The sequence below is a fragment of the Copadichromis virginalis genome, linkage group LG20, assembly GCF_057382275.1.
Source record: "Copadichromis virginalis isolate Kocher_CV1m ecotype Utaka linkage group LG20, C_Virginalis_male_GT1.1, whole genome shotgun sequence".
In the NCBI taxonomy this organism is placed as follows: domain Eukaryota; kingdom Metazoa; phylum Chordata; class Actinopteri; order Cichliformes; family Cichlidae; genus Copadichromis; species Copadichromis virginalis.
In genome coordinates, this window is record NC_140637.1 from 27,415,970 (window position 1) to 27,439,794 (window position 23,825).

General features: G+C 41.0%; 1 protein-coding gene across 1 annotated transcript; it reads left to right on the forward strand.

Annotated features, from left to right (window-relative positions):
- Nucleotides 1-264: 264 nt before the first annotated feature.
- On the forward strand, nucleotides 265-11,055 carry tspan31 (tetraspanin 31). The gene is made up of 6 exons (XM_085443502.1): nucleotides 265-553; nucleotides 5,774-5,941; nucleotides 7,148-7,228; nucleotides 7,334-7,474; nucleotides 7,805-7,915; nucleotides 9,323-11,055. Exons 1-6 carry the CDS (start codon nucleotides 491-493, stop codon nucleotides 9,395-9,397), a joined length of 639 nt encoding a protein of 212 aa, XP_085299628.1. The 5' UTR covers nucleotides 265-490; the 3' UTR covers nucleotides 9,398-11,055.
- The last annotated feature ends 12,770 nt before the right edge of the window (nucleotides 11,056-23,825 follow it).

Below are 23,825 nucleotides of genomic sequence, written 5' to 3' on the forward strand. Positions count from 1 at the left end.
CAGTATGGTACATAAAAGTTGACATTTTCTTTCTTTTTCTTTTTTTTTGTATTTTCTTGTCAGAGCTTCAGTATACTGTGAAATGTTTTCATTTATTTACCTTTAACAGAAGCATACTATTATAAAAAAAAATTCCCTGACAGGATTACAAATAAAGTCCAATCTGCTTATTCAGTTCGTGGGGTGGGGGGAATCACCGGGTCAGTGGTCACCCTGGTCAGGAAACCATTCACACTCACGCTTGTGGTCAGTTTAGAGTCAGCAGTTAACCCCATGCATGTATTTGGCGTTTAGGAGGAAGCAAAAAAAATGGTTATTCAACTTTACACGATGACGTGAGTCGTTGCCCTGACGTCATGCACCATCGTCATCCGCCCTCGGTGCTGTTTGCTTCCAGTAATCAGCGCAGCTGTTTCTCAGAGCGAGCTAGCAGGGATATTAGTTCAGGTTGTTTGTATTTTTTCGCTTAGCTGGAGGAAGTGTTTCGAAGATGGTGTGCGGCGGGTTCACCTGTTCCAAAAACGCCCTGTGCTCCCTGAATGTGGTTTACATGGTGAGTATGTAACACGGATGCTAAGTCTCTGCTGGTTACATTAGCTTGTAGCTAACTAGCTTGTGAATGAAGAAGCGAAACACTGGCGAAGAAATGTACTGACCTGTTTTAACTTTTTATTTGGCATGCCTCTTTGTTCATTCTACAGATGGTTATTGGTATGTAAAATATTCTGATATTACCATAGCACAGTGGTAATGTAATGTAGCGTAGGTTAGCTGAGTAGAAGTAGCGGCTAGCTTGTTAGCTATCGCCATTATGCGTATGAAAGATCCCGTTACCTGCGAGGCCAGCTGACCTAAAATGTGAAACTAATACGTTTCGGCTTGATATGGTTTCATGAGCTCTGCTGTCGGTCACCTGGGTGTGTGCTAAGAGAATATAATCAGCTCGCGCGTCTGCCTTTGTCCTTTGTGTCAGTCAGGTGAGTGGTGATGGTCAACATGTTGTCTTCAGTTCAGCTAGCATAAACTCTTATCAGAAAATCTGCAAACGCATACTTCCTTCATTGACAAAGTCCAGATCACCACTTCTGAGAAAATGCTACATTTCTTACATTCAAAGACTATAAATGTGAAGAAAGATAAGATTTGACTGGTCGTTGTCAGGCTGAAATTTGCTTTGTTTGCATAATACGCTATGTTAATTCCCTTTCTGATTACTATACAGTGGTGTCTGTTTAGCCACTTAACACAAACCTATGATTTATTAAAGCATAAACCTGAAAGGAAGAGTCTATGTCGTCTACACATAACAGACAAAAAAAAGTGCCTCTTTAAGCACTCATTCTGCTAGTAAATGCCAAATGTTCCATGGTGTTAGAGGCACAAAGCATTTTAGTATTTTTACAAAAATAACGTGATTCCCAGAGAGCCTAAAACTTGGCATGTCTCAGTATGGTGTGCAGTGTCTCCTTAAGGAAATTCTTGAGGAAAGTGGGCAAGTGGAGGACACTGCAGCATATAATAAGTATTTAAAAATCAATTTTCTTTAGAAACAAAAAAAATCTACTGTTTGCTGAATATCATCAAGGGGTACAACTTTCGAGCTCCTACACCATGCGGAAAACACGATGGAGGGTCTGTCATGGTTAAGAGCTGCATGTCAGTCAGTGGTGTGGTGTAGGAGATCTCATCAACACTCTTAAAAGTACAAAGTTTGATCCACGATGCAGTACTGTCTGGAAAGAGTCTGGCAAAAACTTCTTCATCATAACAATGGTCCCAGACATGCTGCCAATGATTGGTCTCGCCAGAGCCAAGACCTAAACATTACTGAAGCAGTGTGGGATCATCTTGGCACAGAACATGACGAAAGCCAGCCAACATCCAAACAAAAGTTTTCAGTGCCCTTTAAGAATCCTGGAGAACCTTTCCTGAAGATTACTTAAACAAATTACATTAAGCTTGCTTAAGATCTGTGCTGAAGAATAAAGGTGGTCATAGCAAATATGGACAGAGCACAGACTGTTAGTTTTATTGCTTCATTTTAAATGTATGTTTGCACATGCTTCAATGAATCTCTGAACCTAAATCCCATTTTACTAGCAAAATTGGTTCAAGACTTTTGCACAGTACTGTAACAGTACAAAAACTCGGTAGGTTTAAGCAGGATGTTGTTTCTTTTTTTTTTTTTCTTTTTTTTTTGCCTGTCCCGTTTGGCTCTTTTGCCATTAGAATTGCCAGCAGGATGTTGTTTCTGTTGTTCCAGTCACACTCTGTGTAATCAATAGGGATGTACCAATCCAGCAGTTTCAGTTTGATGTCTCGGCTTTGGGTGTCTGCTAATATGGAGTACTGAACTGATTCCAGTGTTAAATTTAATAATCTGTCTTCCTCACTGTGAGGAGGCGAATTTAAATCATCCTTTATGTACAAGAAAACATCAAGCTCAGCCTAAATGGATTTCCTACTTTGTAATTCATGTGACAAAATATGCATCAACAAATATAAATTTACTGAATTGTTATTTATTGGTAAAGTGAAATAATGAAAATGGATCAAATATTTTAAGAAAATTAAGTTGATCAGCAAATGTATTTGCAGTAGACTAATTTTGCCTCATAAGGAGAGACCTGCTGCAGGGTCTCTCCCTATGAGTAAAAATAAAATGCAAATTTTTGCTTCGATGCTTTGTTTAATGCACGATTTCTTAGAATTCACCATCTGAGCGTGGGCAGGTTCAGGAGAACACATGATAATATTGTATTACAACATTAAGCCCAAGCAGCCCTCAGTTTTCTTAACAAAAAGGGCTGATAACACAACAGCAGCAATTAAGCCGATGAAGTCATAGTTTAACGTGATGCTAGAGTCTGTCTACACACAGCAAAGAGGTGGAGCCATTACCAAGACAGAGAACTCGGCTTCTTCCTTTAACCACCATTAAAACTACTGCTGAGAAAAGGTGGCCATGAGTTCTTCATCTGGCCACCTGTTTGATGTGAAACAGTGAAAATCTACAGTAAAGCCAAAATATTTGTTATCCCATTACTTGGAGGAGTAGTTGATAGAATAGTTTATTACTAAAATAATCTATACCTGTAGCCCTGCTCTGCTTCGTAATGCTGTCCTTCTTTGAAGTAGCTTCTGCCTTTTATTAAGTCTCTCTGACCAAATATGATGAGTGAAAGTAACCCAAAGTATTTTTAGGTAGTTTCAGTGGTTGAAATGGTTGCTGCAGAGTAAGAAGGTCCTAGTTTGAATCGAGCGGGTACCTGTCGTTTTGGAGTTTCTTCTCGCTGTGTCGGTTTGCGCCTGGTAATCTGGCTCCTCCCATCGTCCAAAGGCATGTTTTTAAGGTTAGGATACGTAGTAAGTGTGAATGTGTTTGTCTGCCTGTGGTGTACCCTCCCCCTTGCCCAATGACAGCAAGCAGAGGTTACTTTAAAAATGGAAAAAAAAAAAAAAGAGGTTACCAGGTGTAAAAAATAAATGAAGCTAACAATAAACTAGTCAAGAAAGCAAGCAAAAGAAAAAAAGGCTAAATAAACTTTTGAACTCTCGAACGTCTGTGCTGTGTGCCATTGGTGAAAACAGGAGTAAAGCTGGTGTTTGCATAGCTGTTACTGACACACCAGGACAGAGACCTCGCTGTCCCTGTCGACTCAGTGCCCAGTGAAATACTTGTGACACGACCTGCCCAGTCAGAAAGGAACGTGATGCCGCCAGTCCTGTTGATGGCTGAGTCACCGCATCTGTCACGAGTTTGAGATTTTTTTTGTTTTTAAATCAGGATCGAATCGGAACAGGCGTCAGCGAGCTGAATACACGAACACTTTGATACCTGCGATGCTTATTTAAACGTCTGCACTGAATCTTTGTAGAACCTATATCATAACCTATGTAAGTGGCCATTGGTATCATTTATGACGTTTTTATATGTGATGGCAGCCACAGTAGAAACAAAATGATACGGTTGTCCGTTTTTCTTCATTCTTGGTACATTTCCATGTTGCGATGTATTCTGCAGTCTCCATCCAGGAATTTGCTAACATCCTTGTATCGAGGCGATGATTATTCAATACCTGTGGGGGGAAAAGCCAGAAATGCATAGATGATGGACTCGATGGAACTGAACAGATCAATCAAAATAGTCCCAAGCTGCGTCGATCGACTTGAACTTGGGTTTCTATTGAGGTGCATGTCAGGTTATGGTGTAGAATTTCAAAAGGATCTGTGATTATGATTTACTTCTGAAATGGATGTAAGTAGAGAGAGGAAGTAAACATTAACACATTAATTGGGGGGGGGGAGTACAAAAAAGTTTAATTTATAGATTTAAACAGTGACTCATTGCTTTAACTAGATTATTATTATAATAATAATAATATAGATTTGTATAGCGCCTTTCAAGAAACCCAAGAAGGAGAGGGGAAAAAATATGCAGCTTGATCATGGTTATACTCGGTCACCTGACAACGACCCATTCCCAACTGGGGAAATGTCGAGATGAAGAATAAATGATGCCTTCAACAACTTTAAGCAACTGATTATTTATAGAATACAGTAGAAAAAAGTGTATTCAGGCATTATCTGCATTTATTTACAGTCTCCTCACTCACACACACGTACACGCTTCATGTCTAGAGCTGAATAGAGGCAGCAGTGAAATATTGAGTTGACAACAATGTTTTGTTACTGTAAGTGCAATAAAAGCTTTCCAGCAAGTGTTGCTAACTTGCATTAAACCAGAAAGACATTATGTAACGAGCAAAAGTAAACGTGAGAGGGGAAGGCCAAAGCATCGACCTTTGACCACAGTTTTCAGTTATATAAAGTTTTGCAACATGTGAAGAATATCAGTTTGTGTCACAATGTGAAATGCCTGCAGACTGCAGTTATCTTCCTTCATGTTATATTAGCTCTACTTGTATTTCCCACTGTTGTGTGGCTAAATGGATCAACACGGACGTTCAGTCCAGCTTTTTGAGTTCGCGTTGGACGTGCCTCCCATCCAAATATCAGATCTGAGCATCCCTATTTTTTTATATTTAATTTGTAGTTTATTCTTTGCCAAAATATCACTCATGCAACATTTTAGTGGTGAGTTTTTGCTAGTTTCGTAAAGCTCATATGATTGTAAGTCAATATTTTTGTATTTTGAACTGAAAGAGCAGGTTGAAGTGTTGACTTCAGTTTTTGATGTTTTAATTTCCCTGTTTGTTCCACAAATACAGAAGTCAGATTTTTGTCATGTAGTGATTTCGTGTCTTTCAACTCTTTGACATGCAGTTCATGCGCCGTCACAAAATTGATGTGACCAAGCAGAGATCAGTCAATAGGGTCAGAGTCGGCAAACATATCAGCTCAACCTTGAAGACATTTGTTTACCAGACCAGCTTGTGCTCAATTTAAATAGATGGTTTTGTTTTTCATTTCAGCAATTTTGAAGTGAAAGAATAATAAAAAATGCTCTAAAATATAACTGTGTTTGGAATTGGTTACAGATGATTTAAAAATACATTTTTAAATACATAAAACACTGTCCTGGACCAGCAGCTTCATGTCCTCAAGCTGTGTGAGGTATTTAACACTAAACTTGTTTTTTAGTCGGCCTCTTTCTCACACTTGAACTCCAAAGCTGAACTCTTCTCTACAGACTGAGCTGTGTTTGTAGTAATCAAACCACAGTGCTGTTACCTCGTGATAAGCTGTGATCCATCTGATGCACTCTGCCTCAGCTGACCGTGGTTAACCTCTTTCCCTTTGCTCCCTTCAGCTGGTTGGGCTGCTGCTGATCGGAGTCGCGGCATGGGGGAAGGGCTACGGCTTGGTGTCCAGCATCCACATTATCGGAGGGGTCATTGCAGTGGGCGTCTTCCTGCTGCTCATCGCTGTTGTAGGACTGATCGGAGCCATGCACCACCACCAAGTCATGCTTTTCTTTGTATCCTTTATAGCTTTGTTGATGCACAAGTTCGCAGTAGATCTGGGTTATTTGGGAAAAATTACTTATCTTTTGGTTTAAATGTTTGTCCTTCCTAAGTCCCATCCAGTCTTCTTCCATACTTTTGAACTGTCTCAAGGTTTGTGGTGCCCGTCAGACCTAACACAGGATGTAGTTTATGTAGGTGCTGGGTTGTATCACCAAAAATGTTTGTTAGTTTAAGTTTCTGGCAGCATCACAGTGTACAACAGAATTATTATTCCTGCATAAGTGGGCCTTTATGTAGGTTTACTGTGACTCATTCTTCTGCCTGAAGTTGAGAGAATAAAAGAAATTGTTGGTATTGGCATTAATAAAGCAGAAGCAGCAGAATTTTAAAAAACAAAACTACACACGGAAAGTGGCAAATGATCGTCTCTTAGACTCTGTTAAACAAAACTAAATATTTGCTACTGGGTTATAAAGGCAGTCTTTTTAAGCCTGGAGTGGCACATTAATGCCACTATTCGTTGTGTCAGATCTGGAGTGATTGTGCATAAAGAAACATCATTTTGAATTACAGCCCCCAAATTATTGGTCCAAATTCTTCTGCCTTCAGGTAAAACAACCTGTTAGTAACGGTTTATCTTTACCTCACCTGTGTGTCGAGGAGCTTCCTTTCAAACTTCCCAACAGTGGACAAGCTCATATCTGGGCAGCAAGATAGTTTGGAGAACTAAGCCTGGAATGTAAAGCCAGTGCTGAAGTGCCTTAATGGGCAGCATGGTTTTATAAAACTCGATGGGAAAACGGCCCTACACTTCCCTGATCTTTTTAATCTGATCAGCTTTTTTTCGGGCTCGGCTTTGAGCTTCAGTTCCAAGTCTTGTTTGATTCAACATGAAGTACAATTTCTGAAGTTGGAACAGAGCTACAGTGTAATTAACAAATCACTGCCATAAGAGCATGCAGTGTACCCATGTTTCTCAGTCATGTCCATCCTATGCTCTGATCCGGTTTCGCATAGCTAGGATGCAGATGGGAAAAATACTCCGCTTCAAAAACAGGATCTTAAAAACCGCTGGATGACGTCACAGTGGCTACATCCATCTTTTACATACAGTTTAAGAAATCAGGGCCGAAATCCCTCCCAGTTCACAGATGATTATTCTTTGTTGTTTGAAATGTGGAGTTGCTGCCGTTGTTTCTTTGACCCCTGCTTCTCAGTACATGGTCATTCTCTTCATTGTCTTCCTCTTCCAATTTGGAATTTCATGTTCCTGCTTGGCAATGAACCGTGGGCAGCAGGTGAGCCAACATAATGTCTATTTCAAAATCTGCATTTCTGAATTCATATGAAATGTATATTATTTAATGCCTTTGGCTTTTATTTGTCATGTTTACATTTTCCAGGAGACACTTCTGAACTCTACGTGGGGAATCATGGAAAATAAGACCAAGGAAGACTTGGAGACCCAACTCAACTGCTGTGGGCTCTTCAACACCACTGGCAAACTGCAGCAGTTTAACCAGGACTTGGGGAGCTGTCGTGCTGTAAGCCTCAAATATCACATTTTTTTCATTAACTAAAGAAAAACACAGTCATGGAAAAACCCACTAGAAAGGTTTAGGTGCATACTTCAGTTGTTGCCTAAATAAACCCCATTTTATTTCTGTTTTTTACCCACTCTATCAATGATTTTTTTTCTGTATTTCCAGTTACACAATGAGCCTCAAGCAAAAATCACATAAGCATTTCCTTTAGGAAAAAGTAGGGCACTTACTGTTATTCTCAGAATAGATTTTGGTAGCTAATACTGGCTTAGCTGACAACCCGTTGAGTCATAGTGCAAAAAGACAGAACGCCTTTCTCTTTCACTCTAGCCATGCACAACGGAAGGTAGATGTGTGCCCTGTGGAACGAAGATGCTGGATCATGCCACAGAGGCTCTGAAGATCCTCGGAGGCGTCGGGCTCTTTTTCAGCTTCACTGAGGTTTGTATCTGATCCTTTAAATGGACTTCATCAGGTTGGCTTGACAACACCTATGTGTCTAAATGTATTGACTTACTGTCATGTGATTGGCTGATTAGATGATTGGGTTAATGAACAGGTGTATCTAAAAGTAGTGGGTGAATGTGCTGCTTTTTCTGTGTAATTCATTTTTCACTAATGAACAGTCTAAGCACATATTCCATGTGCTGTTTCATGATGACACACACATATAATATAACACATATATATTTTCATATTGTAAAATTCTGATATTCTGCTCTAAAGACCTACTTTCAGAACTGTTATTTTCTCATTTCGTTGGTGTTCTAAGGAAAACGGAACATTTTTGGGCTCTGTTGGAATAAAGATGATTTATACAGTGTTGGAGTTGTTACCAATGTCCTGACCAAATCTAAATATGCAGTCTTTGAAATTCATTTTATGCAGTCTCCACTCTATTGGACTGTGCTGAAGGTTTACCAGATGGCTCTCATGCCAAACCATGAATTAGTCGTGTTTCATGACTGTTTTTAAGTAATGTGTGGTAATAAGTGTAATTAGAGTGAGCAGCATGAATGTTCATGAGACTCTTCAGGGAGACGTGTCATTGTGGCAAACCAATAAATACAGCCTTGGACAAAGTAGCAACCACTGTGTTTGAAAGTTAACTGAGTAGTTTTATTGTGTAACCTTAAGTCATTTTAATGCCTAAACCATAATGAGTCAGACTTCAACTTTTTTCTGCCTTCGTCTCGCCTTATTCCTCACATCTTCTTCATCGATCTTGTGCGTGTCCTCCTTCACTACATCCATGAATCTTCTCTAACCTGTCTTTCTCCTGCTGTGGCTGCTCCATACTTGGCATCCTTACTGGCTATCTGTGATCAGAGGCACACATTAATAAAAACCCACAAAGTATCAGTAACACTAAAGGGAAGAATTTGCCGGTGCTAAGCACACATTCATACACCCTGCATGCCTAAGTACTCTGTAAATGAATGAGGGGAAATTCAGGTGTCAGTGTCCTGCCCAAGGATGGACTTGGGGGGGTGGGGATCGAACCGCTGACCTCCTGATTATTTGCTCTACCACCTGAGCCACAGCTGCCCTACTAACAGATTAAAAGCTGTGACTGTTTCACAGACAGCTTCACTTTTTTTTTTTTTTCTTTTAAATAAAAATGACTCGTGATTGCTACACATTTGCTCCCTCCTGCACAGACTGGTTGCAAATGACGCTATCAGTTTGTTCAAGTTTGTCCAGTATTTTCACTTCACTGTTGTCCTTCCTTTTTGTGTTACATGATGAGCACATTTGTGGTGAGTTGTGGTCTAGCTTTGGTGAGAAAAATAACTTCTAAGGGCCTTTTTAATGCTGTTCTCTTACATGTAAATCCTCTGTTAACAGATCCTGGGAGTGTGGCTTGCTGTGCGCTACAGAAACCAGAAGGATCCACGAGCAAACCCAAGTGCTTTCCTATAGTCTGTCTCACATCACGGCGCAGTAGGTGCAGTTTCAGATACACTGGTACACACAGAATAACGCACATCTAGAGGCAGACACTCGGGCATATAAATACAGAGCCACAACCATCACAACACCAAATGGACAAGCGCACGCAGCACCTGAAAAAAACACTGAGAAAATCAAAACGCACACACATACACCAGAGACTGAGAAACTCCAACAAACTCCAGAAATGCAAGCTGGAAGACCTGGATACTTATGTGTGAAAGGATGAGAAGTGGTACTTGTCGGTATCACAACCCAGCCTTGATTTGAGTATCAGATTTCTCGATTGCACCAAGATTTCTCTGCATGCATCCTCTCAGGCGTGCACAGACCAACAGCCTCTTTGTTGATCTTGTTCCACAATCCAACCCAACGACTGTGCGGTGTCCAACAGATAAACTTGTATGCACCTTGACTTTTCCTCTAATGTAGTGCCACCTCTTAACGACAAATATACTCCTGGTAATGTGATGTGTATCCAAACATGTCCCAGCATGATGAGAAAGTCAGCAAGGTGGGTGAGAAGGTACACACTGGACATGTGGTGTAAAGTAGTTTTTGAAAGGGTTAAAAATGTATGTAATTTTTTTTTCTTTCCACAAAAAAACAGGAATTTGGATTAGGTAGTTTATTTTAGGAAATGTAGTTGCTAGTCTTTGAAGTTCAAATATTTATGAACTGTAACTGAGCCAACTAACTTTTAAATGCCGACGGGCTGCAGCCTCGATGTTGTACATAGTCTTTGCATACTGTAGTTCACAGAAAGTGTACTTGATGGGTTTGCTGTGTAGTTTCCCACCTCTTGCTATGAGGTTTGCCTGCAGTTTCAGAGTCTCTGAAAGCCTGAATTATCCTCACCTCTTCCTATATTTAACATTTTCTTCAGTGTCGCACAGTGACGTCGCTTAGCGTAGATTCTGGTTGTAGACAAGTGGATTAAGGTACATCTTGTTACCTTCTGTATAACTGGAAGAAATCTCAAAAACACACAACTTGAATACGTGCTTTTTTTAATTTGAAGTAATCGAGTGAATTTGGCCAAATCTGTTTATTGAAAATCCAGTTTGGTTTTTATAGTGTTAATTGTGAGAATGTGCTTTTTGTTGCCATCCTTTTCTTTTTCTTAAATATTTTAAAACTTGTGATTCTTTGGTGCAGTTTTTTTTTCTTTTTTGTTTGCCATCAGCTTCTTTTTTTCATCAGTGTTAAAATGCTTTGTAAAATGTGCTTGTTAAATATTTTCCGTATCTATTTAAGTTTAACGATGCACAGCCGGTTTGTTGTAGTTTTGATATCGCTTTGCTCGATATGGAACGTTTCCTGTTGATAAATAATTGCTCAGCCTCTCTTTAAACTTTTTTTTATTTTCCCCTCTTTTGAATTGCTTTTAACTTAAAGGACTAACGAGCTGTAATTACATGTCTTACTTGAACCTGTCGACTTTAATGATTACGGATTCCTCGCTGCTGCTTTGGAGTTCTCGTCGTAAGCAAAACATTATGACAGATGTTAAGCATTATTATGCCATATATTACACCTCAGTATGAATTTGCGTGCAGTTGTTATTCAAATGTAAGTTGAATTTTTGAGACTTAATTTTTCCAAATAATAAAAATCTCAAATTGGAAGCTGTTTTTCTTTGAGTCATTGTTTGAAGGACTGGGTCCACACTGGCCATGTTAGCTCTGATAAAGCCAGCCAACGTGATGCTTGCAATTCCACCAGACGCCCCACGGACTGTAACATGTAGCAAATGAGGGCAGCAGGAAGTCAAAGATAGAAATGGAGTGGTCAATTTTCAAAATAGGAACCCTATCTAAATTCATTCCTAAAATGGTACTAGTGTGATCGGAATCACTAATGTAATGTCACGCACCCAAAGCCAATATATTTCTGCAGTTATTAAAACAAGACAGTCAAAATAAATAAAAACAAAAGATGGTTTCATCTTGCCAATAATCAACACACCTGTTTTACAGTGGTGTTGTAAAAAAACACCTAAGACACTCACTGCTTTGTAAAGGTATATTTAACATTCAATTTTTTTTATTTATTTTTTTAATTGCGTATTTGTGGTTCCGTTTGTTATAGCATTTTAAAATAAGTAAGATCAAATGACCATTTTAAAAGGCCAATTAACTGTTAAAATCAAAGATTGTTAGGAAAGATTTCCTGTTCTTGTGACAACGAAGCACTCGGTCCACTGGTTCATACTGGAGGGGGAAACTAAAGGTATTTATGAGACGTAAAAGGTTTCCGTAGATAATTCTGTAGGAGGATTATTAATGGTTGCCTTCATCTGCCTGTCTGTAGATATCAGAGTCTCAGGTGATCCACTTTGGGTGGGATGTGACCAAAGTGTTAGTTGATAAGGACTGTACCTTGTGAAATGAACTTTTCAGTCAAAAACAGCGGCTATTCTGAGCCAACCTATCGGACAACTTCATACAACTAAAAAATCTTATTTAAAATATTTTTCTCCAGTTATTTTGTAAGTTCAAAGGAATCCCCTGTCAAAATGCGCATTTTTAAAGTTTAATAAATGCATGATGTTTAAACTAAGTTCTTGGCAGCCCTTCTACAATTAGGGTTAAATTTTGTTTTGAATGTAGCAACCAAATGGAAAAGCATTAAACAGAAAAACTAACGCTAAAGAAAAAACTTGTTTTGAATGTTTATCTCATAGTTTCTGAACATTGCAAAATAAAACTCAACCGTTATCGTGGGTTGCCAGTGACCTGGTGGGTGATAAGGGAGTCGGCTGATGAATAATCATTAATAGAATTACGGACAACAGGCATTTGTTAGGGTCCACGTGTAAATTGAAGAAATGTTTCGGATCCTGTTTCAAGGCCGTCAATCAAGCTGAAGCAGGTTAGCAACACTGAGCTTGTTAACTACGTGCAAAAGGTCAGATTTCCGTGAGTTGTACCTTCCCGTTGTAGCGGTGCTCAGCTGATAGTCGGGTGGATTTCACTGACTCATCAGAGCTTTGTTCAAGTAAATCAATCTGCAGCCATTGTTCACTTGTGATTAACATCCCGAGGTATATTTTCCCCGGAACATTGCTGACCAGGCGATATTGTTACAGTGAGAAACATCTCATCAGACCCTATGTGAAAGCACTTTAAGTAGGATCAGCGTGAATCACATGCAACCCAGACTTCAAGATAATATTCAATACACCAGGGGCGGATCTACACGGGGGGGCAAGGGGCAACTGCTGTAGAGCCTCTCTTCCCCCCCAGCTGCACCCCAACTTTTATGTCCTTAAAATGCTTTAAAATACCAGTTGTCTAAACCTAAAAAATTGTCTGTTTTCTTTGAAGAAAAGATACAATAAACAGTTTTGTGGATATTTTGTTGACTTAATTTGCATATAGGGGATTTTCACATACTTCACTGAAGGGGTATGCGCTACCCTACCTAGACCTCTTGCCCCTCCTTTGCCCACCCATGTAAAATTTTCTAGCTCTGCCACAGGACGGCACAGTGGTTTAAGACCACTGCCTCACAGTAAGAAGGTTTTGGGTTCAAACTCAGAGGGATTGTCTTTCTGTGTTAGCCCTGCCTATCAAGGGTGTCCTGAATTATATAAGTGGAAGAAAGTGGAGGATGGATGTTAGTAGTAAAAAAAAGGCAGTGGATTAAATTCTGTGCTCCACATTAGGCACGGCCCTGCAGGTATCACTCCTACAAATACCAGGGTGACTTGCTGACAGCTGCATCTATCCATTTTCTGTCAGTTATCCTGGTCTTGGCAGCAGTTTGAGCAAAGATGCCCAGACCTCCCTCACCCCAGCCACCTCCTCAGCTCTTCTGGGGAGACACTGAGGAGTTCCTTAGCCAGCCAAGAGATGTAATCTCTCTGTTCTGATGCTGCTCAGGAGCCAACCTGGTCAGATGGCTGAATGACCTCAAATGGCTCTTTTATGAAAGGAGGCTCCACTCTATAGTTGAGGAAAGCCCAGACCCTCGCAGCCTTCATCAGCTGATAGATTTAAAGATTGTGACAAAGTAAACATTTTTACTGGGTACAGAACGCGTTCATTTTAGCTTCTTCTTAGTTTATTTATGCTGTCACTGTGTAAAGCAACCCGGTGGTGGAAACAACACGTTTGCACCTTCGTAATGGTAATGTGAATTTTTCCTTTAAAGCTGATTTAAACTGTGGAGCCAGCTTGCAGTTGAGACTTTCAATGTGCCACCTTGCGCCACATGATGGCAGTATAGAGTCTGTGCAGCTGCCATTTCTTTTTCCGCCACTCACTGCTATTTCATCCCTGCTCTGACATGTGTAAATACCTCGAGACAAGCAAAGAATCTCTACACAGAGGTGCCTTTTCCCTGTGACTGGCATCATACAGATTGATTTCCTCCCAGCTGAAGGTGGACTGCATCGATGTGGCAGCTGTGAAATGAATTCATAGGTTTTGTTATATCCTGTGATATTCCTTCAAAAGGCCATTAATCCCTTTAGCTGGGATCGGTCCAGAAATGTGGTGGTGGGTGGGTGGTTGGGTGGGTTGGGGGGAGGGGGGTAGTGTGGCGAGAGCAGAAGGAGAGCTCAAGAACACTCTGATAGGAGAATAGAGATAACACACAAGGAAATTATCCTGATACCTTTCAACCAAGGTTATCCTAAATGAGGATAAACTGCTCTTCTGCCCTCATCTTAATGGCCCATGCCAGACTGTCACCAGCACCACTGCCCCCTGCTTCATGAAAGCCGTGACCTAATCTCTGGTGCTGGATGAAGCCCGCCAGCGAGCACCTGCGGGTTCGTTTCCCTGAGACGCAGGAACATTTATGTAAGTGAAATATGCCTGCTAAGGGCTTTGGGTCTTGAGTGTGGCTGGGAACCAGCATTTTAGAAACTGTCCCCTGTCCTGTCAGCGTGCTGTCCCATGGGCCCGGTGCCAGTCCCCCACCCTGTGCTGCATGTCCATATGCCGGGTGTATTAGTTTGGAGAAGCTGTGGAGAATCACACCAACAGGGATGGCCATCTGTCCTCTTACAGATATAGCATGGGCTCTGCAAGCGCATCAAGACAGGATCTTAAAACATTTGGTCCATTATATCACAGCGCTCTGGTGAATGGATTTTACAAGGGCTTGTCCGTTAGGCAGAACTAATTATGTACAGCTTGTCAGCATGGGGCATGGTATTCAGATCAGTAGGGACCAACAAACTGCTTCCTGTTATATAGTATTTCCAGCAGAGGATACTCTACTATTACAACTAAAAGCCCTGCATTCAGAATCCACTGGAGTTCACAGTGCAAGGCTCAAAGATATATTAAAATATGTTTTTTTCAAATTCAATATAAACAAACCAGCCCCTAAGGTAAAAACAAACTGGCAAACCAAAGTTAAAAATAAACCTCAACTACCGCGAGTTGCACTCAAACGGTTACTTTTTTAATGAAAGGTTCACGAATGCTGTTCTTTTCTGCTCTGGGATGAAATAGTTGTGTCCATCCCAAGACTAAATTTGAGCACTAACGATGCAAATTTGATTTAGGCCACAAAATAAAAATCTTTTAATGAAGAGATCCAAAAAAAATATGTCGGGTTGCACAAATAAAACATACTCTTTGGTATTAAGAGTTGTTCAATTAGGTACTGATTCTGAAACTGGGGTTTAAGCCCATTCAAAGGGACATTTATAAAAAATAGAGGGTCACAATATGATAAATGCTGAAATGTAAAAAGGTAAAGATAAATGTTCATTTTGGAAACTTTATCATTCATAATTTCCCAGTTCATGTACATACTAAAACTGATACCAGATGACTTATGATAAAATATAAACTGACCTCACTGACCCTGTATTATGACGTCTCAGACTCACAGAGCCACCAAAGGACCCCAACAAGCTGTTAGTTTAATGGAATTCAGTGCTTAAGAAATTTATGTGACCGCCTGTCATAAAACAAACTAACAAACTAAAGCAAAACACAAATATTTTAAAGATATCACGTTTTTATATCCAAATTTGAGCTGACGCTGGACTTCTCTGAGAAGTCAAAAATTAATCAAGTGTATTCAACTGTTAAAACTATTTTTTTCTGTTCAGGGAGCCAAATAAATAACTGTAATTTGGCATCTTAATCAAAAGGTAATAATGTGCCTTTTTCAGCTTTTTAGTAAACAAGTAAATTTTAAAATTCATGGACAAAAACAATTATATTCTATCATTAAAAACTTTATTTTGATAAAAGAGTTTGTTCCTACTGGTGAATTAATCATTACAGCAACACTAAACATTATTTTGGCAATTACCAATACTGTTAATTTAGGACAGCTGTGGTATAAACCTTTCAGTGGTAGTCTAATAAATTTGTCTTTATGTGTTTTTGTATACATACCTGCTGCATCAATGGTGAAAGTTTGTCCTTGATGCTGGGAGTTACTGAGAATAAACCTGTATGCTTTTATTGGGTCTGTATCTAGATTCTTCTCACAGCTCAGCGAGGACAAACAGGAAGGTAAATCATTCTCATCAGTTAAGAGAGACAAACAGGTCAATATTGCCTATCAATAATGAAACAGAGCAGGGATGCATGTTGTTAGATCTTAGCTGGAACGGCAGTGCAGGTGATATAAGAAGTTATTCTGAGCATTCAGGTCTTGAATTGGTATTTCACTTTCATAAGATATTCCATTTTCATGCCTTCACCTCCACGTGAAGAAACAATCCCCAAATTATTTAGTTATGGGAGATTTTCTGATTCATTTTGCCTCGCTAATAGCAAAGAAATTATTGACATCATTTACTAACCACTGGGAGAATTATCTATTCCTTAAACTGTTATTAATCTTTAGCTATCTTTTTAGAAACATTTACAACTAGTTTTCGCTAAGGTAAAAGTAATTCAAGCATTCAAGTTAGCTAAGAGTGAAGAATAAACCAAATTGTAACCAAAAGCTATCACAAAATTTTAAGATATAGTTTAAAATATTTAGAAATGTGTAGACACTTTTAAATGTGTGAAGTTAATAAATCAACCATTTTTCAGCAGTTAGCAAAACATATTAAATATTGAATGAATAAATATGTTAATATTTACTAAAAGTAAAAATTTCAGTAAGTTTGCTAAAAAAAAAAAGAATTTAGTATGTTAGCTAAAAGTAACAAATAAACCATTTTAGTGAAATAGCTACAACTAACAAAATTAGCTCAAAGTTTCAAGAGTTAGTAAGCTCTCTAAAAGTAACGCATTTAGTGAGTTAGCGTTAAATAACAAATAAATCAATTTAGTAATATTAGCTATAAGTAAGAGTAAGTTAGCTAAAAGTAACAGATTTAGTAAGTTAGATAAACTGTTGAAATAGCTAAGAATAATATATGCGTATTACTGTGTATTAAACTGAGTGATTATAATAAAAATAATTGCTAAAAACGTTAAATATTTAAATGTAACAGCTAAACAGCTCAAACAATTAGCTAAGATTACAAGAATAAAAATTCAAATAGTTTGCCAAATATAAGGGATAAATGTTTTTGTCGGAGGGACAGATCGACAAGAATAAAGGAAACACAGGACACACACACTTGACAACCAAGCGGAAGCATAGATTGGAAATATATTCAAATCCATGAATTTCAGCATACATGTTACTTCAAAATAAGTCTGGATCACTGCTCCAGAAAACACAAATTTATGGTTAAAACTTTTTTTGTCAGTCTGCTATTGGATGGCCCTGTTTTTGCACACAGCCTGCTGAAGCTACAACTTTTATTTTAGTGAAAGACGTAAGTAATAGATGAACGTCTCAGATTATTAAAATTAATGGATAAGCCATACAAATGCTTTCATAAGAATAATGAAAACTGTTCAAGTAGTGACTTGGGTAAAAGTAATGTCTTGTGATATTTTTATATCTGAGGCTACCAGACAGATGGTTGAAATGTCTGGTTTTTCCCACTCCAAGGTAGTTATGCAAACATCTAATGAGAGCAACCAAGCAATGATTAATAAATGGCGTGGTGAATATGGTGGGACAATATCAGTCTAACTGACATATTTGGAAAATAGTGGGTGGTGTTGGTGAGGAGGTAGTTTAGGTAGTCTGTTGATACATCAGAAGAACAAAAAACATTTGGGAGAAAGCGCTGCAGTTGATGGGCAATATAAAGAAAATAGTTTTAAAAATGAGTTACAGGAGGCAGAGAAAGAATGGGGAAGGCAAAGGTAGAAGATGAGTTGAGGAAATCAAGTTTACACACCATTAAACATAAATGTTAGTAGCCTACTTTACCCCCCACAGCATCATCATAACAAGCCCTCCCACACAATGTAATAGTTTATTTGCAAAAGCATTTATTTCTGTGCTGTCTAATGCTAATTTATGTTAGAAAAATCACGAGTGTTAAACCTTTTTCCAGCGCTCTGTATGAAAACAATGTGAGCATATTGAATTTGACCAATTTTGCGACGGTCAAAAATCTATAAACAAGCACCTGGGCCGCTCTCTTGCATCTGGCTTAATCATTACCTCGCTGCAACAGTGCACATACAAATATAGCTGTAGATACAAGGAAACGGTGGCGTGATAGCTGAAGTCTGGCACCGTATCTCAAAACAAATGTTACGCTTAAAATAAATCCATAACTGTAACAAGCAGAGTGTGAAAAATCAATCAAGATCAATGTGACAGGGGATTTTGTGGGAAGTGCTGCGGCGGTGGAGAATAAATCAAATCAAATCAAATCAAATCACTTTTATTGTCACATCACATGTGCAGGCACACTGGCACAGCACATGCGAGTGAAATTCTTGTGTGCGAGCCCCACAAGCAACAGAGATGTGCAAACACAACAACACAAACGAGCAAAATACAAGAATGGCCAACCTGAAACTAATAAATATATGTACAATATATAATAGTGTATGCATTTCTGGATGTGTATACTAAATATTTTCCTACGTGTGTGTGTGTGTGTGTGTGTGTGTGTGTGTGTGTGTGTGTGTGTGTGTATACACATTTTTACAAATTAAATAGTAAAAAAAAATAATAATAATAATAATAATAATAATAAAATATATAAAATATACAGAGTTGAATATGTGCAAAACAAGTGGCATTTATATACAGTGTGGAGTGCATAATGTTGAAGTTCCAGTAGTGAAGCTGAGGTGTCTATGACGTGTTCAGCAGTCTGATGGCCTGATGGAAAAAGCTGTCTCTCAGTCTGCTGGTACGGGACCGGATGCTGCAGAACCTCCTTCCTGATGGAAGCAGTCTGAACAGTTTATGGCTGGGGTGACTGGAGTCCTTGATGATCCTCCCCGCTTTCCTCAGGCAGCGCTTCCTGTAGATGTCTTGGAGGGAGGGAAGCTCACCTCCAATTATCCGTTCAGAGCACCGCACTACTCGCTGGAGAGCTTTGCAGTTGTAGGCGGTGCTGTTGCCATACCAGGTGGTGATGCATCCAGTGAGGATGCTCTCAATGGCACAGTGATAGAAGGTCCTGAGGATGCGGGGGCTCATGCCGAATCTTTTCAGTCTCCTGAGAAAGAAGAGGCGCTGCTGCGCCTTCTTCACTGTTTTGTTTGTGTGTACTGACCACGTAAGATCCTCAGCCAGATGTACACCAAGGAACCGGAAGCTGCTCACTCTCTCCACAGCAGCGCCGTTGATGGTGATGGGGGTGTGTACTTCTCTGCACCTCCGGAAGTCCACTATCAACTCCTTTGTCTTTGCGACGTTGAGGGTGAGATGGTTGTCTTGACACCAGTGGGTCAAGGCGCTGACCTCCTCCCTGTAAGCCGTCTCATCACCGTTGGTGATAAGACCCACCACTGTAGTGTCGTCCGCAAACTTCACAATGATGTTGGAGCTGTTAGTGGCTGTGCAGTCGTAGGTGTAGAGTGAGTACAGGAGAGGGCTCAGTACACACCCCTGTGGAGCACCAGTGTTCAGTGTGATGGGGGATGAGGTGATGCTGCCCAGTCTGACCACCTGGCGTCTGTCAGACAGGAAGCTAAGGATCCAGCTGCAGAGGGAGCTGCTCAGTCCTAGATCCTGCAGTTTCCTGTCCAGCTTCGAGGGAACGATGGTATTGAATGCTGAGCTGTAATCTACAAACAGCATCCTCACATACGTGTCTCTCTTCTCCAGGTGTGACAGGGCAGTGTGTAGTGTCTGGGCTATGGCATCATCAGTGGACCTGTTGTGGCGGTATGCAAACTGTAGAGGGTCCAGTGAGTCGGGTAGTGCAGAGCAGATGAAGTCCCTGACCAGCTTCTTGAAGCATTTGCTTACGATGGGGGTCAGGGCTACAGGTCGCCAGTCGTTCAATGAGGAGATGGTGGAGGATTTGGGTACAGGGACGATGGTGGCCATTTTGAAGCAGGCTGGGACTACAGACAGAGAGAGGGAAAGGTTGAAGATGTGCGTGAACACTCCAGCCAGCTGAGCCGCGCATGACCTGAGGACGCGGCCGGGAATCCCGTCCGGACCAGTAGCTTTGCGTGCGTTCACCTTCCTGAAGCACTTCCGCACATCCTCCTCAGACACAGTGTGCGCACTGACGTCATCCGCGGTGCGCACACTGTCCGGTCTCATGGTGTTCGCTGTGTCGAATCTAGCGTTTAGATCCTCACACAGAGAGGCCGTGGTCTGCGGTGTGCTGGTTTTCCCTCTAAAGTCTGTGATCGTGTTTAGTCCCTGCCACATACTCCGAGGGTTGTCAAACTGTTGCTCCACCCTGTCCCTGTACTCACGTTTGGCTGCTTTGATCGTCTTCCGGAGTTGGTAATGTGCGTGTTTGTAGTCCGATGTGTTCGCGGAGGCAAAGGCGGTGTTCCGTGCCGCCAGTGCCGCGCGAACATCTCCGTTAATCCAGGGTTTTTGATTTGGGAAGGATTTGACTGTTCTGGATGGATGAATACAAAGTGTGCGAGAGCAGGAGAGGGAGACGCAATGAGGCATCTTCTTCTCTGAAAGCTGCAGATTAAAGTGACCTCTTGACCCGAGTCTCTGATGTTTCCCTAATTACCTTGTCGCACCATCCTGATAAAAAGCAGCGCGGCGGCTTCCTCCTCTCCTCTTTACAGCATCATTTACAGCCTCACAACCTGACACAAGGACAACGCCTGTGGAGCGACTGGCCAACTCTGAGAGTTTTGTGCAGATATTAATAGAGATTTTAGGCATGCTGAGGTCCACTTTATAGAGGATAAGTCTGTATTACAGAGTAGTGGGTGGTGTGTTTTGGCTCAAATGTAATGAATTCTAATCTCATCTCAGGGTCCGTTAGTATCAAGTATCAATAAAGGAGCAGCCTCGGTTTATTCATGTAAATTAAAAATATAACATACTATGCAAGTCTTATTTAAGAAGTGAATTACAGGAATATTTATCAGAACTTTATATTTTATATTGTTGGAGTTTGAAAACTGATGCACTTGTAGCCCAGATGAAAAATATCATACTTATTCTCTTTATATTAACTGTCCACATCAACAAGCGTCGTATTTCCTATGACCATTGAATGCACCTCTCAGTTCACCCCACGTGAGGGCACCTAGCTCAGCAACCAATCAGAGCCTACCCAGGCCGCATTGACCCTGTCAGCCAGGAAGTGAGGTGGAGGTGCATGGTGTCCCGGGTTTTTCTTATCTCAGCAAGAGGAGTGGAGGCATCTGCTACTCAAACCGAGAAATCCACGGACAAAAGAGAGGAAAACTCAGGATTGAGAGGAAGGAAAACCAGCCTACTTACCTGCTGGAAGTCCGGAGTCGAGTGGCTGGATGAAGGAGAGAGGCAACGTCGGCTAACCACTCACCTTTCATCCGGAGAGCTGCTGCAATTCCAACGCCAGTGTGTGTTGGGCTTTTGTGAAACAGAGCAACGGTCAGGTTTTTTGGAGAGGACGGAAAAGTCCAAGGACCAGGACGATATTCTGGTTGTGATAGATGGCGAGCCAACCACTTTGAGGACGATCTACCCCAAAGAAGATACACACCACACACTCATACATTCCAGTTACATTCACAAGGACCTTTGAAGTTGGCTATCGCCAGCTTAACTCTAAATTCTTAAAGGGCCCCAACGAGTACTTTTATTTTGTTGAGTGTGCACACTATTTATTTTATTTTATACTTTATCTGTACAAATTGGACAAATACCTGTTATACTTTGTAACAATACAAGAGTGGCTACTCAAAAGTTAACATTGTGTCCAGGTCATTATTGCTGCTCAATACTTTGGCTCCATACGAATTTGGTGTCTTCTGATTCTGGCCAGGGTCTTATTACGAGCCCAAGTAATTATTGCGCTGTAATTCACCTTTATACCTTAAAGTTGGTTACAGAAGTGGCGAGCCAGCCAGGAGCCAATTGATTTGAGCATCAATATTGAGGCAATGACCAGCATGGATTTCATACAAAAGTCTGGTGTCAAAATACCTAATGCGGTTGTTGTCGCTGGGATAACACAGGTATCTGAGAAAGATGAACAGGTCATTGACTTTCTGAAACAGTATGGTAAAATCACAAGAGTCCTTTTTGTTGATGATTCACTGTCCAACTTCTACCAAAACCTGATCGTAGAATACTCTAGCAGTTCAGCCTTAGAAGGTTTAGAACCTCGTTTACCATACACATACACAGCACAAGCTGATCCCAGCGTTGTCTATGAAATTAAAACACTCAGTAGCATGTACACTACCACGGTTGGGAGTAATGTTACAAAAACCTACTTGGCGGAACTCAAGGAACTAGCCAAGCTGAGTGGCAAAGACTACGGTGAGGTGCTGAAGGAGATGATGTGTCAGATTGGGGAGGATGTTGAAGCCATGCGACCTACCACTGAAGAACCTTCTCCCACGTATGTCGAGACCACTGTTGTATCTCCGCCCGCTTCTAAAGAGCGACAGTGTCACACCTCACATTCAGATGTTACACCAAGTGATACTGGTGCCACTGATGATGTTCCCCTCACTAATGGAAGGAGAGCAGCGTCCCTCTCAGTAAGTGACTTGAACCCACCTGACATTCAGAAGGTTGTGGTAGAGCATATCGTACGAAGGCAAGATGTTGTCCCACACATCCAGTCCCAGGTGAGACTCCGTTCCTTCTCCGGTAAGGTTCCCAGACCTAACAATGAAACTGATTATGACACATGGCGCACACAAATTGAACTGCTCCAAAATGATCCCAGCATGTCCCCCCTGCAAATATCCAGAAAGATCCATGAGAGCCTGCTCCCACCAGCAGCTGATATAGTTAAGAGTTTGCGGCCTGAGTCACCACCTGTGACTTATTTGCAGCTTCTAGATTCAGCCTTTGGCACTGTAGAAGATGGTGAGGAACTTTTCGCTCAATTCCTGAACACCCTTCAAGATCCAGGTGAGAAGTCATCCACTTACCTTCACCGGCTACAGCTAGCATTAAACAGAGCCACGAAGAGGGGGGGAGTCGCATGTGAAGAAGTGGACAAACATCTACTTAAACAGTTCTGCAGGGGATGTTGGGACAACGACCTACTCAGCGCCCTGCAACTTGAGCAAAAGAAGAGCAGCCCACCCCAATTCTCAGACCTGTTGTTAATGATTCGCTCTGAGGAAGATCGACAGCAAGCAAAAACTAACCGTATGAGAAAACACATTGGCACCACAAAGCAGAGAACTCAGTTACAGTTCCAGGGTGCACATGTTTGTGAACCAGAGGAGAAACATGGGAGTAGCATTGCTGCTATTGAGGATCTGCGAAAGCAGGTGGCGAGTCTGCAAAGTCAACTAACTACATTCATGTCACAGAAAAAAACAAAGTTTGCAAACAGCAAGGACCCTGCAGGGAAGCCGCAGAGTAAGATGTCAAAGCCACATGGTGTAGATGGACGTATGCAAAGACAGACTTCAAAGAGGCAAAGGGGCAGACCCAAGCCCTGGTATTGTTTCAACTGCAGTGAAGATGGACATATCGCTCCATGCTGTGTTGACCCCGCTAACCCCAACCTAGTAGCAGAAAAAAAGAAGCAGTTGGAGGAGAAACAACGCCAGTGGGAAGCGCGAGATTGTACAGATTCACCTTTAAACATCTAACAGTTCCTGTTGTGGGACAAACAGGAGCTGAGGAGAGTCAACAACGTCCCTCAGACGTAAACAATGGTGACAAAATCACAGCTGAGGTTAACAAAGTAAGTACCCCAGCAAAGACTGTCAAAGCACAAACATGTTCTGGCTTAAACCATTCAGAGCAGAACCAATCTTTCCAACTCCCTAAACAGTTGATTGGTACCAGAAGTACAGCTCAAGTGACTGTGAGAGGTGAAGAAGTCAACTGTCTTCTTGACTCAGGCTCCCAAGTTACCACTGTTCCTGAGTCATTTTACCAGCAGCACCTTTCAGAGCAAAAGATCAAGCCACTACATGACCTCTTAGAA

Bases quoted from the DNA above. Each gene is read 5' to 3' on its own strand.
- tspan31 (XM_085443502.1), top strand. From the start codon at position 491: ATGGTGTGCGGCGGGTTCACCTGTTCCAAAAACGCCCTGTGCTCCCTG. The intron at 554-5,773 runs GTGAGTATGTAA...TGCTCCCTTCAG, and splicing joins CCCTGAATGTGGTTTACATG to CTGGTTGGGCTGCTGCTGAT. The intron at 5,942-7,147 runs GTATCCTTTATA...CCTGCTTCTCAG, and splicing joins ACCAAGTCATGCTTTTCTTT to TACATGGTCATTCTCTTCAT.